At 53.1% G+C, this 12,564-nt stretch overlaps 1 protein-coding gene across 1 annotated transcript in view; it reads right to left on the bottom strand.

Moving 5' to 3' along the window:
• Window positions 1-12,564, bottom strand: part of enah (ENAH actin regulator) — a gene marked incomplete at its 5' end in the record, with an annotated part of 66,728 nt that overhangs the window by 44,738 nt on the left and 9,426 nt on the right. Inside the window, 2 exon segments of the mRNA XM_080024345.1 lie at window positions 10,483-10,660; window positions 10,763-10,928. Coding sequence (XP_079880471.1) covers window positions 10,483-10,660; window positions 10,763-10,928 — 344 coding nt within the window.

Consider the following 12,564-nt stretch of genomic DNA (forward strand, 5'->3'; position numbering starts at 1 on the left):
CCTCAGTAGTACTACTCCTGTGTGTACATGGTATAGTAAGTCATAAGTGACAGGGCTGCTTGGCACCGTACGACTCTCAGCAGATAAATTGATGTTTTGCCCTCTGAAGGTCAGGGCTTATTCTGGGGTTGGGGGGCAGACACGGCGTCTGTCCATTCCCCTCCTCCCGTCCTCCGACCACCCAACTCCATCACCGCCTGCGGAGACGCGAAGGATATAGCACCTCCACTCTCCGCCCTCCACCCTGTGAGTCGACATGCAGGGCTGCCTCAGGCGTCCGAGGGGAACATGTCCGTCCGCCTGACGCCGCAGCGTTCCAGAATAGCGCGCGCTTTACCCGGCAACAAATGGGCTGGGTGGCTCCAGTCGGCCTGGAACTGTCAACGCCCGGGAAGTAAGGTGTTTCAGGGCGGAGCTGGGGCGGTCACGGGGTCAGGAGGGCAGTTGGTCGACGACTGCACCACCCTGGAGTGAAGCCAGACAAACAGAGTGAAGACACCGGGAAGCAAACAGGACAAACAAAGCTCTTGATAGGACCCAGGTAAACAGAGGAGCGGTCCACTAAGTCAAGCCGGCGTCGCGGCGCCTGACCGCCTACTTGACCGCCTGCCTGACCGCCTGCTTGACCGCCTGCTTGACCGCCTGCCTGACCGCCTGCTTGTCCGCCTGCCTGACCGCCCGCTTGACCGCCCGCCTGACCGCCCGCCTGACCACTTGCCTGACCGCCTGCTTGACCGCCCGCCTGACCGCCCGCCTGACCGCCCGCCTGACTGCCTGCTTGACCGCCTGCCTGACCGCCTGCTTGACTGCCTTCCTGACCACCTGCCTGACCGCCTGCCTGACCGCCTGCTTGACCGCCTGCCTGACCGCCTGCCTGACCGCCCGCTTGACCGCCTGCCTGACCACTTGCCTGACCGCCTGCTTGACCGCCTGCCTGACCGCCTGCTTGACCGCCTTCCTGACCGCCTGACTGACCGCCTGCCTGACCGCCTGCTTGACCGCCTGCCTGACCGCCCGCCTGACCGCCTGCCTGACCGCCTGCTTGACCGCCTGCCTGACCGCCTGCCTGACCGCCTGCCTGACCGCCTGCCTGACCGCCTGCCTGACCGCCCGCCTGACCGCCCGCCTGACCGCCCGCCTGACCGCCTGCCTGACCGCCCGCCTGACCACCTGCTTGACCGCCTGCCTGACCACCTGCTTGACCGCCTGACTGACCACCTGCCTGACCGCCCGCCTGACCGCCCGCCTGACCGCCCGCCGGACCGCCCGCTTGACCGCCTGCCTGACCGCCTGCTTGACCGCCTGCCTGACCGCCCGCCTGACCGCCTGCCTGCTTGACCGCCTTCCTGACCGCCTGCCTGACCGCCTGCTTGACCGCCTGACTGACCACCTGCCTGACCGCCTGCTTGACCGCCTGCCTGACCGCCTGCCTGACCGCTTGCCTGACCGCCCGCTTGACCGCCCGCTTGACCGCCTGCCTGACCGCCCGCCTGACCGCCTGCCTGACCGCCCGCCTGCCTGACCGCCTGCCTGACCGCCTGCTTGACCGCCTTCCTGACCGCCTGACTGACCGCCTGCCTGACCGCCTGCTTGACCGCCTGCCTGACCGCCTGCCTGACCGCCTGCTTGACCGCCTTCCTGACCGCCTGCCTGACCGCCTGCCTGACCGCCTGCTTGACCGCCTTCCTGACCGCCTGCCTGACCGCCTGCCTGACCGCCTGCCTGACCACCTGACTGACCACCTGCCTGACCGCCTGCCTGACCGCCTGCCTGACCTCCTGCTTGACCGCTGCGAGGTGTCTGCCTGAGGCGCCGCCAGGTGCAGGCTGAGGATTCTCAGTCTACAACAGAAAGCTCAGTCAGGACGTTTAAGAGGGTTTTTCAAAACGTCCTAAGGAGGAAAAAGAAAAAAGAGGAATTAAGAACTTAACGACTGAATTCACCCCACCTCAAAGTGGGAGCCAGGACTGACGGTGTCCTTTTTGGTTGGTGTCTTGCTGTCTCACGGTGCCATGCTGATTTGAACTTTTGATCCAAACAAATCTTATGCAAAATGTCGCCTATTTGGTTTTCAAGTCCTAAATCTAATGGTATCAACACGGGGGCAGCTGTATGCAAACAGGCACCACCTCACCCTCCACCACAACTTGCCTTTTTTTTATCATCACCACCGTCGCTCGCCGGTCAATACCGAGGTTGCACCAACGCAAGGATTCCACGGCAACAGTGTTGATCTGACCCAGTGTTTGAAATGCGTCTGTGTCTGTAAACGTTCGTACCCCACAGGGCTCTGACTACCGAGGGAGGATGGAGGACAGGGGAGGATGAGGGACGAGGGAGGATGAGGGAGGACGAGGGACGAGGGAGGACGAGGGACGAGGGAGGAGGAGGGAGGACGAGGGAGGACGAGGGAGGATGAGGGACGAGGGAGGATGAGGAACGAGGGAGGATGAGGGAGGATGGAGGACAAGGGAGGATGAGGGATGAGGGACGAGGGAGGACGAGGGAGGACGAGAGAGGACGAGGGAGGATGAGAAGAGGGCGAGGGATGAGGGAGGACGAGGGAGGATGAGGGAGGACGAGGGAGGACGAGGGAGGATGAGGAACGAGGGAGGACGAGGGAGGATGAGGGACGAGGGAGGATGAGGGAGGACGAGGGAGGACGAAGGACGAGAGAGGACGAGGGAGGACGAGGGACGAGGGAGGACGAGGGAGGACGAGGGAGGACGAAGGAGGACGAGGGACGACGAGGGAGGACGAGGGAGGACGAGGGACGACGAGGGAGGACGAGGGAGGATGAGGAACGAGGGAGGACGAGGGAGGATGGAGGACGAGGGAGGACGAGGGACGAGAGAGGATGAGGGAGGACGGGGGACGAGAGAGGATGAGGGAGGACGAGGGACAAGAGAGGACGAGGGAGGATGAGGGAGGACGAGGGAGGAGGAGGGAGGATGAGGGAGGACGAGGGAGGATGAGGGAGGATGAGGAACGAGGGAGGACGAGGGAGGATGGAGGACAAGGGAGGATGAGGGACGAGGGAGGATGAGGGAGGACGAGGGACGAGAGAGGACGAGGGAGGACGAGGGATGAGGGAGGACGAGGGAGGATGAGGGAGGACGAGGGAGGATGAGGAACGAGGGAGGACGAGGGAGGATGGAGGACAAGGGAGGATGAGGGACGAGGGAGGATGAGGAACGAGGGAGGACGAGGGAGGATGGAGGACAAGGGAGGATGAGGGACGAGGGAGGATGAGGGAGGACGAAGGATGAGAGAGGACGAGGGATGAGGGAGGACGAGGGAGGACGAGGGACGAAGGAGGACGAGGGAGGACGAGGGACGAGGGAGGACGAGGGACGAGGGAGGAGGAGGGAGGACGAGGGAGGACGAGGGAGGATGAGGGACGAGGGAGGATGAGGAACGAGGGAGGATGAGGGAGGATGGAGGACAAGGGAGGATGAGGGATGAGGGACGACGAGGGAGGACGAGAGAGGACGAGGGAGGATGAGAAGAGGGCGAGGGATGAGGGAGGACGAGGGAGGACGAGGGAGGATGAGGAACGAGGGAGGACGAGGGAGGATGAGGGACGAGGGAGGATGAGGGACGATGAGGGACGAGGGAGGATGAGGGAGGATGGAGGACGAGGGAGGACGAGATACGAGGGAGGACAAGGGAGGATGAGGAAGGACGAGGGAGGACGAGGGAGGATGAGTAACGAGGGAGGACGAGGGAGGACGAGGGAGGATGAGGGACGAGGGAGGACAAGGGAGGACGAGGGAGGATGAGGAACGAGGGAGGACAAGGGAGGATGAGGGACGAGGGAGGATGAGGAAGGACGAGGGAGGACGAGGGAGGATGAGGGAGGACGAGGGAGGATGGAGGACGAGGGAGGACGAGGGACGAGGGAGGACGGGGAGGACGAGGGACGAGGGAGGACGAGGGAGGACGAGGGAGGATGGAGGACGAGGGAGGACGAGGGAGGACGAGGAAGGATGAGGAAGGACGAGGGAGGACGAGGGAGGATGATGGAGGATGACACCGCCACTGACACGAGTCACTTCCTGTAACAGCTTTTGGTAATATTCTTCAATGTCCTCCTCCCTTTCAGGCCTATGAAACATAGTACTGCAACATGTACTTCCAATTCCAATACAAAGCTTCCTGATTCCTGCTGTTATGACATGACAGTGACAGGGCACAGCTCATCCAATCAGATGAGAGAAGGACTCCAAGCTGCAGCCAATCACAAGGATCTATTTCCACCACGTCCCAAGAAAACAGGTCACGCTCTGGGTTTGGTCGTCAAGGCGCCGCCCGCTTCTCCGAGCTCAACAGCCGGACTCACTGAGGCAGGCGTCTCCACAGACGCCTCGCAGGGGGCTTCGGGGGTCCTGACCCACAGATCCACAGGGGAAGGGTTTCCTCCTCTTCGTCACTCCACTCCTAGATTTGATCCCGGCTTCGCTTTGGCCCTCCTCCTCGCCAACCTCCGTATGTGATATCCAACCTCTTCCTCCACCTCTCCACCTCCACCTCTTTCCTCTCTGTGTCTTCCTACGTCTGGTGACGTGACGTCGACCAACTCTCAAGTCTCTGATTCCTGTGTCAGTTCAAATCATCAACAACATGATGTGGGGCAGTGGAGGGGGCGGAGTCACACTGTGTCACATGACATCTGAGTAAACAAACCAGAGCATGTGGTGGTGGAGGCCAGGTGGAGCCACCAAAAACACCACCCCCAGACCTCCCAGGACCTCCTAACTACCACCACCAGTACAGTACAGACCTCCCAGTAACTAACTACCACCACCACCAGTACAGTACAGACCTCCCAGTAACTAACTACCACCACCAGTACAGTACAGACCTCCCAGTAACTAACTACCACCACCAGTACAGTACAGACCTCCCAGTAACTAACTACCACCACCACCAGTACAGTACAGACCTCCCAGTAACTAACTACCACCACCACCAGTACAGTACAGACCTCCCAGTAACTAACTACCACCACCACCAGTACAGTATGGGCCACATTTGTCATGATCTCTTCCTTCTTCTACTTCCCCTCCCTCTCCTTACCTGTCCCATTAGTCCAACTCCATTCACCTGTGCACACGTCTGTTCCAGATCTAACCCTGATATAAGCCTCTCTCACCAGTCACCCTTTGCCAGATTGTCCTTGATGCTTGCACCAGACTCTGCAGTGTTTTCCAGACTGATTCCCTGCTCCCTGCCTGCTCCCTGCCTGCTCCCTGCCTGCTCCCTGCCTGCTCCCTGCCTGCTCCCTGCCTGCCCCCCCGCCTGCTCCCTGCCTGCTCCCTGCCTGCTCCCTGCCTGCTCCCTGCCTGCCCCCCCGCCTGCTCCCTGCCTGCTCCCTGCCTGCTCCCTGCCTGCTCCCTGCCTGCTCCCTGCCTGCTCACACTGATATATCGATATATTGATATATTGATATATTGATATATTGATACACTGATATATTGATACATTGATATATTGATACACTGATATATTGATATATTGATATATTGATACATTGATATATTGATATATTGGTACACTGATATATTGATATATTCATATATTGATACACTGATATATTGATACACTGATATATTGATACATTGATATATTGATACACTTATATTTTGATATATTGATACTTTGATATATTGATACACTGATATATTGATATATTGATACACTGATATATTGATACATTGATATATTGATACACTGATATATTGATATATTGATACTTTGATATATTGATACACTGATATATTGATATATTGATACACTGATATATTGATATATTGACACACTGATATATTGATATATTGATACACTGATATATTGATACACTGTTATATTGATATATTGATATATTCATATATTGATACACTGATATATTGATACACTGTTATATTGATATATTGATATATTGATACACTGATATATTGATATATTGATACACTGATATATTGATATATTGATATATTGATACATTGATATATTGATATATTGATACATTGATATATTGATACACTGATATATTGCTACATTGATATATTGATACATTGATATATTGATACATTGATATATTGATACACTGATATATTGATACATTGATATATTGATACACCGATATATTGATACATTGATACACTGATATATTGCTACATTGATATATTGATACATTGATATATTGATACACTGATATATTGATACATTGATATATTGATACACCGATATATTGATATATTGATACACTGATATATTGCTACATTGATATATTGATACATTGATATATTGACACACTGATATATTGATACACTGATATATTGATACATTGATATATTGATACATTGATATATTGATACATTGATACTTTGATATATTGATACACTGATATATTGCTACATTGATATATTGATACATTGATATATTGATATATTGATACATTGATATATTGATACACTGATATATTGATATATTGATACATTGATACACTGATATATTGATATATTGATACATTGATATATTGATACACCGATATATTGATACATTGATACACTGATATATTGCTACATTGATATATTGATACATTGATATATTGATACACTGATATATTGATACATTGATATATTGATACACCGATATATATTGATACATTGATATATTGATACACTGATATATTGCTACATTGATATATTGCTACATTGATATATTGATATATTGATACATTGATATATTGATACACTGATATATTGATACATTGATATATTGATATATTGATACATTGATATATTGATACACTGATATATTGATATATTGATACACTGATATATTGATACATTGATATATTGATATACTGATATATTGATACATTGATACACTGATATATTGATACATTTATGTATTGATACATTGATATATTGATTTCGCTCAGGCCACAATACACCAGTAAATCAGTTTGTAAAATGTTTACATTACATTGATCAGACGCTTTTATCCAAAGCAACTTACAATTGTTCAAACACCGACGGACGCAGCCATCAGGAGCAATGAGGGGTTAAGTGTCTTGCTCAAGGACACTACAGCATGCTAGCAGGAGGAGCCTGGGATCCAACCAGCAACCTTTAGATGACTAGACCACCAGCTCTACCTCCTGAGCAACCATCCCCAGGAAGCTCCATCCCCAGGAGCTACCATCCCCCCAAATGTATCCTTTCCTGATTCCTCAAGGTTGGCACATGTTTATAATTTTGTTAAAAATATATCAGATGAGTCGGGTGTGTAGATCATATTTAGAGACTTATTGTTAATATTTAATCATCCATCAGTTTGTGCTTTAGTCGACACAGGCCAAATCTCTCTGAACACATCAGCTCCTTTCCACATCCTGAGTCATCCAACTGAAAGAAACACACTCACACTCACACTCACTCACTCACTCACTCACTCACTCACTCACTCACACACTCTTAAACACAGTGACACACTTCCCGGACTTAAAGCTCTCACTGGCCTCAGATGGAAACTATTCTGTGATCTGTTCCACCACAGCTCACACATTCCTGCATGCCAGAGATGTTTGAAGGCCTGAGCACACACACACACATACACACACACACAGACAGACAGACAGACGGACACACACACACACACACACACACACACCTGGTGTGTGTGAGGCAGATCAACTTGGTGGTGAGGTCAGATGGTTTTATACATAAATATGATAAATACCCCCAGAACAGATAACACTCCACACATGGAGACGTAGTATTCAGTCTAGTACTTAACAAACCAGGAATGATACTGGATTTAAGGAATTTTCCGTAAAAAAGTAATTGGGTGAAAGGAGTCATCATCTAAAAAACAGATTTCATACATTTGAATTATTCTAGAGGCTGTGATAGTTATGTAACCTATTCATCAGCCAGAGAGAGAGCAAGCATACCTCCATACAATAATAATACAATATACTCTATGTTGTTATGGTGACGTATACAACACCGATGACAAGTGATGATTGTTGGGAATAAGAGAAGATGATGAGGGAGAGAGAGAGAGACAGAGAGAGAGACAGAGAGTGACAGAGAGAGACAGAGAGAGACAGAGAGAGAGAGAGACAGAGAGAGACAGAGAGAGAGACAGAGAGAGAGACAGATGGGTTATGAGACTGGAACCTGATCTACGGCAACTATTAATAAATCTGTTGCTTCCTGTTTCAGCATGGAGCCTAGGGCAGAGGGAGGAGGAGGAGGAGCAGGAGGAGGTGGAGGAGGAGTGGTGCAACGGGAGGACTCCACAGCAGAACGGGTGGAGGAGTGACAACCAGATGCTCCCTATGAGCTGAACGCTCATCCTGAAGGATGCAGCTCAATGGGCGGAGCTGGGTTTGGGGGCTTCCATTCCCTGCGCCTCGAAGGCCTCCACAAATGTTTCCACCAAAGATAAAATATCAACCAAAATAATAACAACATGCATGTGCCACGCCCTGCGAGCAGCGCCTGTGTCTGCAGGAGCTAAATGAGACCAAAGTGTTTGCGCTGAAAGTAAAACCTGGAGCTGAGGGCGGAGCAGCAGGAGCCAGCGCCACAAACACACGTCCTCCTGCCGTCCGCACGGCGCGGATCATCCTCCGGGGGGCGGAGCGGCCGCAGCCTCCACCCTGCACTGGGCGGAGGCTTCACACCCACTGTGATGGACGGCCGGGGAGGGTTTGTCACGTTTGCCGGAGCCGTTGCCTCCGTCAGGACAAAAATAATACAGAAAGACCACGGAGAGGTGGTGGAGAGGGGGTGGAGAGAGGGTGGAGAGGGGTTGTTCAGTACTCCATCAGCAGGGGGCAGGACGGAGGGAAACCAGCCACCCCCCAAAAAACACCAAGTCCTGTCCTGAACTGTCATCCAACTGTGGTGTGGTGAGGTCCATAAAGAAGAAGTCAGGAAGAGGAGAAATGAGGGAGAGGAGGAGTGAGGAGGAGAAGTGAGGAAGATGAGTGGTGAGGAAGAGGAGGGATGAGGAACAGGAGAAGTAAGGAAAAGGAGGAGTGAGGAAGAGGAGGAGTGAGGAGAGGAGGAGTGAGGAGGAGGAGGAGGGATGAGGAAGAGGAGGAGTGAGGAGGAGAAGTGAGGAAGATGAGGGGTGAGGAAGAGGAGGGATGAGGAAGAGGAGAAGTGAGGAAGAGGGGAAGTGAGGAGGAGAAGTGAGGAAGAGGAGGGGTGAGGAAGAGGAGGGGTGGAGGGATGAGGAAGAGGAGGAGTGAGGAAGAGGAGGAGTGAGGAGGAGCGGAACTTCAACACCTGTTGGAAGGTAATGCTACATCTGGAGAGACAGACAGACAGACAGACAGACAGACAGACAGAGCTGGTTGTGTTGAACTCTGCTCTCTCAGCAGGAAACAGGAGGATAAACTCCTACATCTGTTCCTGATCATTACATCATGTTCCTGCCACTTTCTGTCACAGCAGGATGTGATGTCATGCCCCCTGAAGGTCAACAGAAGGTCAACAGAGCTCAGAGCTGGATGGACGTTCAGCTCTGAGTCCCAAGTCTGCAACGCTCTGGACGCAACTGACAGACACACGCCTGGGCCTCCGCCCTCCCCCTCCTCCTCCTCCCCCCCCCTCCTCCTCCTCCTCCTCCTCCTCCTCCCTGCTCCTCTTTTTCTCTCCTCCTCCTCCTCCCTAGCTCCATCCCTCCTCCTCCTCCCTCCTCCTCCTCCTCCTCCCTCCTCCTCCTCCTCCGCCCTCCCCCTCCTCCCTGCTTCTCTTTTTCCCTCCTCCTCCTCCTCCTCCTCCTCCCTCCTCCTCCTCCCTCCTCCCTCCTCCCTCCTCCTCCTCCCTCCTCCCTCCTCCTCCTCCTCCTGCAGATGAACAGACCAAGGCCAGAGTTTGTAGATTAAACTTGTCAAACTGAGGCTGCAGCTCAGGACGGATTTAATGAGAAACCCTGTGTGACCCCAGAGGCTGTGTGTGTGTGTGTGTGTGTGTGTGTATGTGTGTGTGTGTGTATGTGTGTGTGTGTATGTGTGTGTGTGTGTATGTGTGTGTGTGTGTATGTGTGTGTGTGTGTGTGTATGTGTGTGTATGTGTGTGTGTGTGTGTGTATGTGTGTGTGTCTGTCTGTTTGTCTGTCTGTGTGTGTGTTTGTGTCTATGTGTGTGTATATGTGTGTGTATGTGTGTGTGTGTGTATGTGTGTGTGTGTGTATGTGTGTGTGTGTGTGTGTATGTGTGTGTGTCTGTCTGTTTGTCTGTCTGTGTGTGTGTTTGTGTCTATGTGTGTGTGTGTGTGTGTGCACTGATCAAACAGGGTGTATGATACAGCCTGGTATCATGGAACCCAGTTCCCAGTGTCTCCCAGTGTTTCAGAGACGCCTTGAAACGTCACCTGTATCAGGGCCAGCCCACCTGTGTCCTGGGACTTGAACCCGTGTCCCACCTGTGTCCTGGGACTTGAACCCGTGTCCTACCTGTGTCCTGGGAGTTGAGGACCTCCAGGGCGTGCATCATGGCGCTGGCGAACACGTTGGCGTCCTCCTTGCTGCCGAAGTTGAGGCCGTAGACCTGCCGAGCGTCTCTCCACTGGTGGAAGGTCTGCGTGGCCTGGTTGTACTTCAACCCCTTGGGAATGGCACAGTTTATCACCACCTGGAGGAGAGCGAGGGTGGAGGGTGGAGGGTGGAGGGTGTTAGCTGAAAATATCAAGCAGCAGGCAGCAAATTTGAGCACTGGCAGGGCGGGGCCACTGACCTGGTGGTCCTGGATCTTGCGGCCCACCACCCGGAAGGCGTTGTTCCCCGTGTGGTGGTAGATGTGCACGCGGCTGAAGCCCGTGGAGCCGCCGGCAGGAACCCACTTCTTGTTGGCGTCGTCGTACACCATGACGGCCGCCCGAGCCTGACAGATACTCTGCTCGCTACAGGGACACAGGGCGGGGCGGGTGGGGTGGGGAGGGGCGGTGCAGGGAGGGTGGGGAGCGGTGGGGCGGGGGGGGTGGTGATAATAATACAAAGTTAGTACACAGAGTACACAGTTAGTCATCACAATATGAACTTTGCTTGGAATACATTCAGACCGGAGCTCTGCTCTGTATCAGTTCTGGGAAATACTGACAAAGTCAAATATCACAAGATTTTTCGTCAGGCATAAAATGGAGAATTTGATGATTTCAGAGTTTTGATGAGATCTTTACATTATTGTAGAACCAGTCACTCGTCCAGGAAGTTTAGAAAACTGCATCAGTTTCCTGGTTCACCTTGTTCCCAGAAACAAAACACTGAAGCACATCTGGTCACAGTCACTCGTCACCTCAGACACTGAACTCTGAAGGTCAAAGCTGAAACCTTCCAGCATCCGCCTGGAGCAGGGTTTACACCTTCAATTGAAATTGGTCTTATTTTATTTCATTTCACCAGTGATGAGGCGTCACAGTGTCACCACGTGGACCAGCACTGAGCTGGATGAATTCAGGTGGTGCATTGAGCTGGATGAATCCAGGTGGTGCATTGAGCTGGATGAATCCAGGTGGTGCATTGAGCTGGATGAATCCAGGAGGTGCACTGAGCCACAACCTCTGCAAACATCACATCAACGTCAACCACAATGTGCAGCGCAGAGCGGCGGGGAGCAAAGGAGAGCTACGCAAAGCGACAGGAGCTACGTAGAGCGACAGGAGTGACAGGGAGCAATGCATAGCGACAGGAGCAACAGGAGCGACGCAGAGCGATGGGGAGCAAAGGAGAGCTACGCAGAGCGACAGGAACGACGCAGAGCGACAGGAGCAACGCAGAGTGACAGGAGCAACAGGGAGCGACGCAGAGCGACGGGGAGCAACCGGGAGTGAAGGGGAGCGACGCAGAGCGACAGGAGCGACGCGGAGCGACGGGGAGCGACGCGGAGCCACGCAGAGCGATGGGGAGCAAAGGAGAGGTACGCAAAGCGACAGGAGCTACGCAGAGCGACAGGAGTGACAGGGAGCAATGCAGAGCGACAGGAGCAACAGGAGCGACGCAGAGCGATGGGGAGCAAAGGAGAGCTACGCAGAGCAACAGGAGCGGCACAGAGCGACAGGAGCGGCGCAGAGTGACGGGGAGCAACGCAGAGCGACGGGGAGCAACAGGGAGTGAAGGGGAGCGACACAGAGCGACGGGGAGCGACAGGAGCGACGCAGAGCGACAGGAGCGACAGGGAGCGACGCAGAGCGACAAGAGCGACGGGGAGCGACACAGAGCGACAGGCAGCGACGCAGAGGGACGGGGAGCGACCGGGAGCGATGGGGAGCTACGCAGAGTGACGGGTAGCGACAGGAGTGACGCAGAGAGACAGAAGCGACGCAGAGCAACGCAGAGCCACGGGAGCAACAGGAGCGAAGCAGAGGGACAGGGAGCGACAGAGCGACAGGAGCGACGCAGAGCGACAGGAGCGACAGAGCGACAGGAGCGACAGGGAGCGACTGAATGTTAACTACAACACACACACACACACAGACACACACACACACACAAACACAGACAGACAGACAGACAGACAGACAGACAGACAGACAGGCAGAC

This window comes from Zeus faber (genome assembly GCF_960531495.2).
Source record: "Zeus faber genome assembly, chromosome: 2".
Lineage (NCBI taxonomy): Eukaryota > Metazoa > Chordata > Actinopteri > Zeiformes > Zeidae > Zeus > Zeus faber.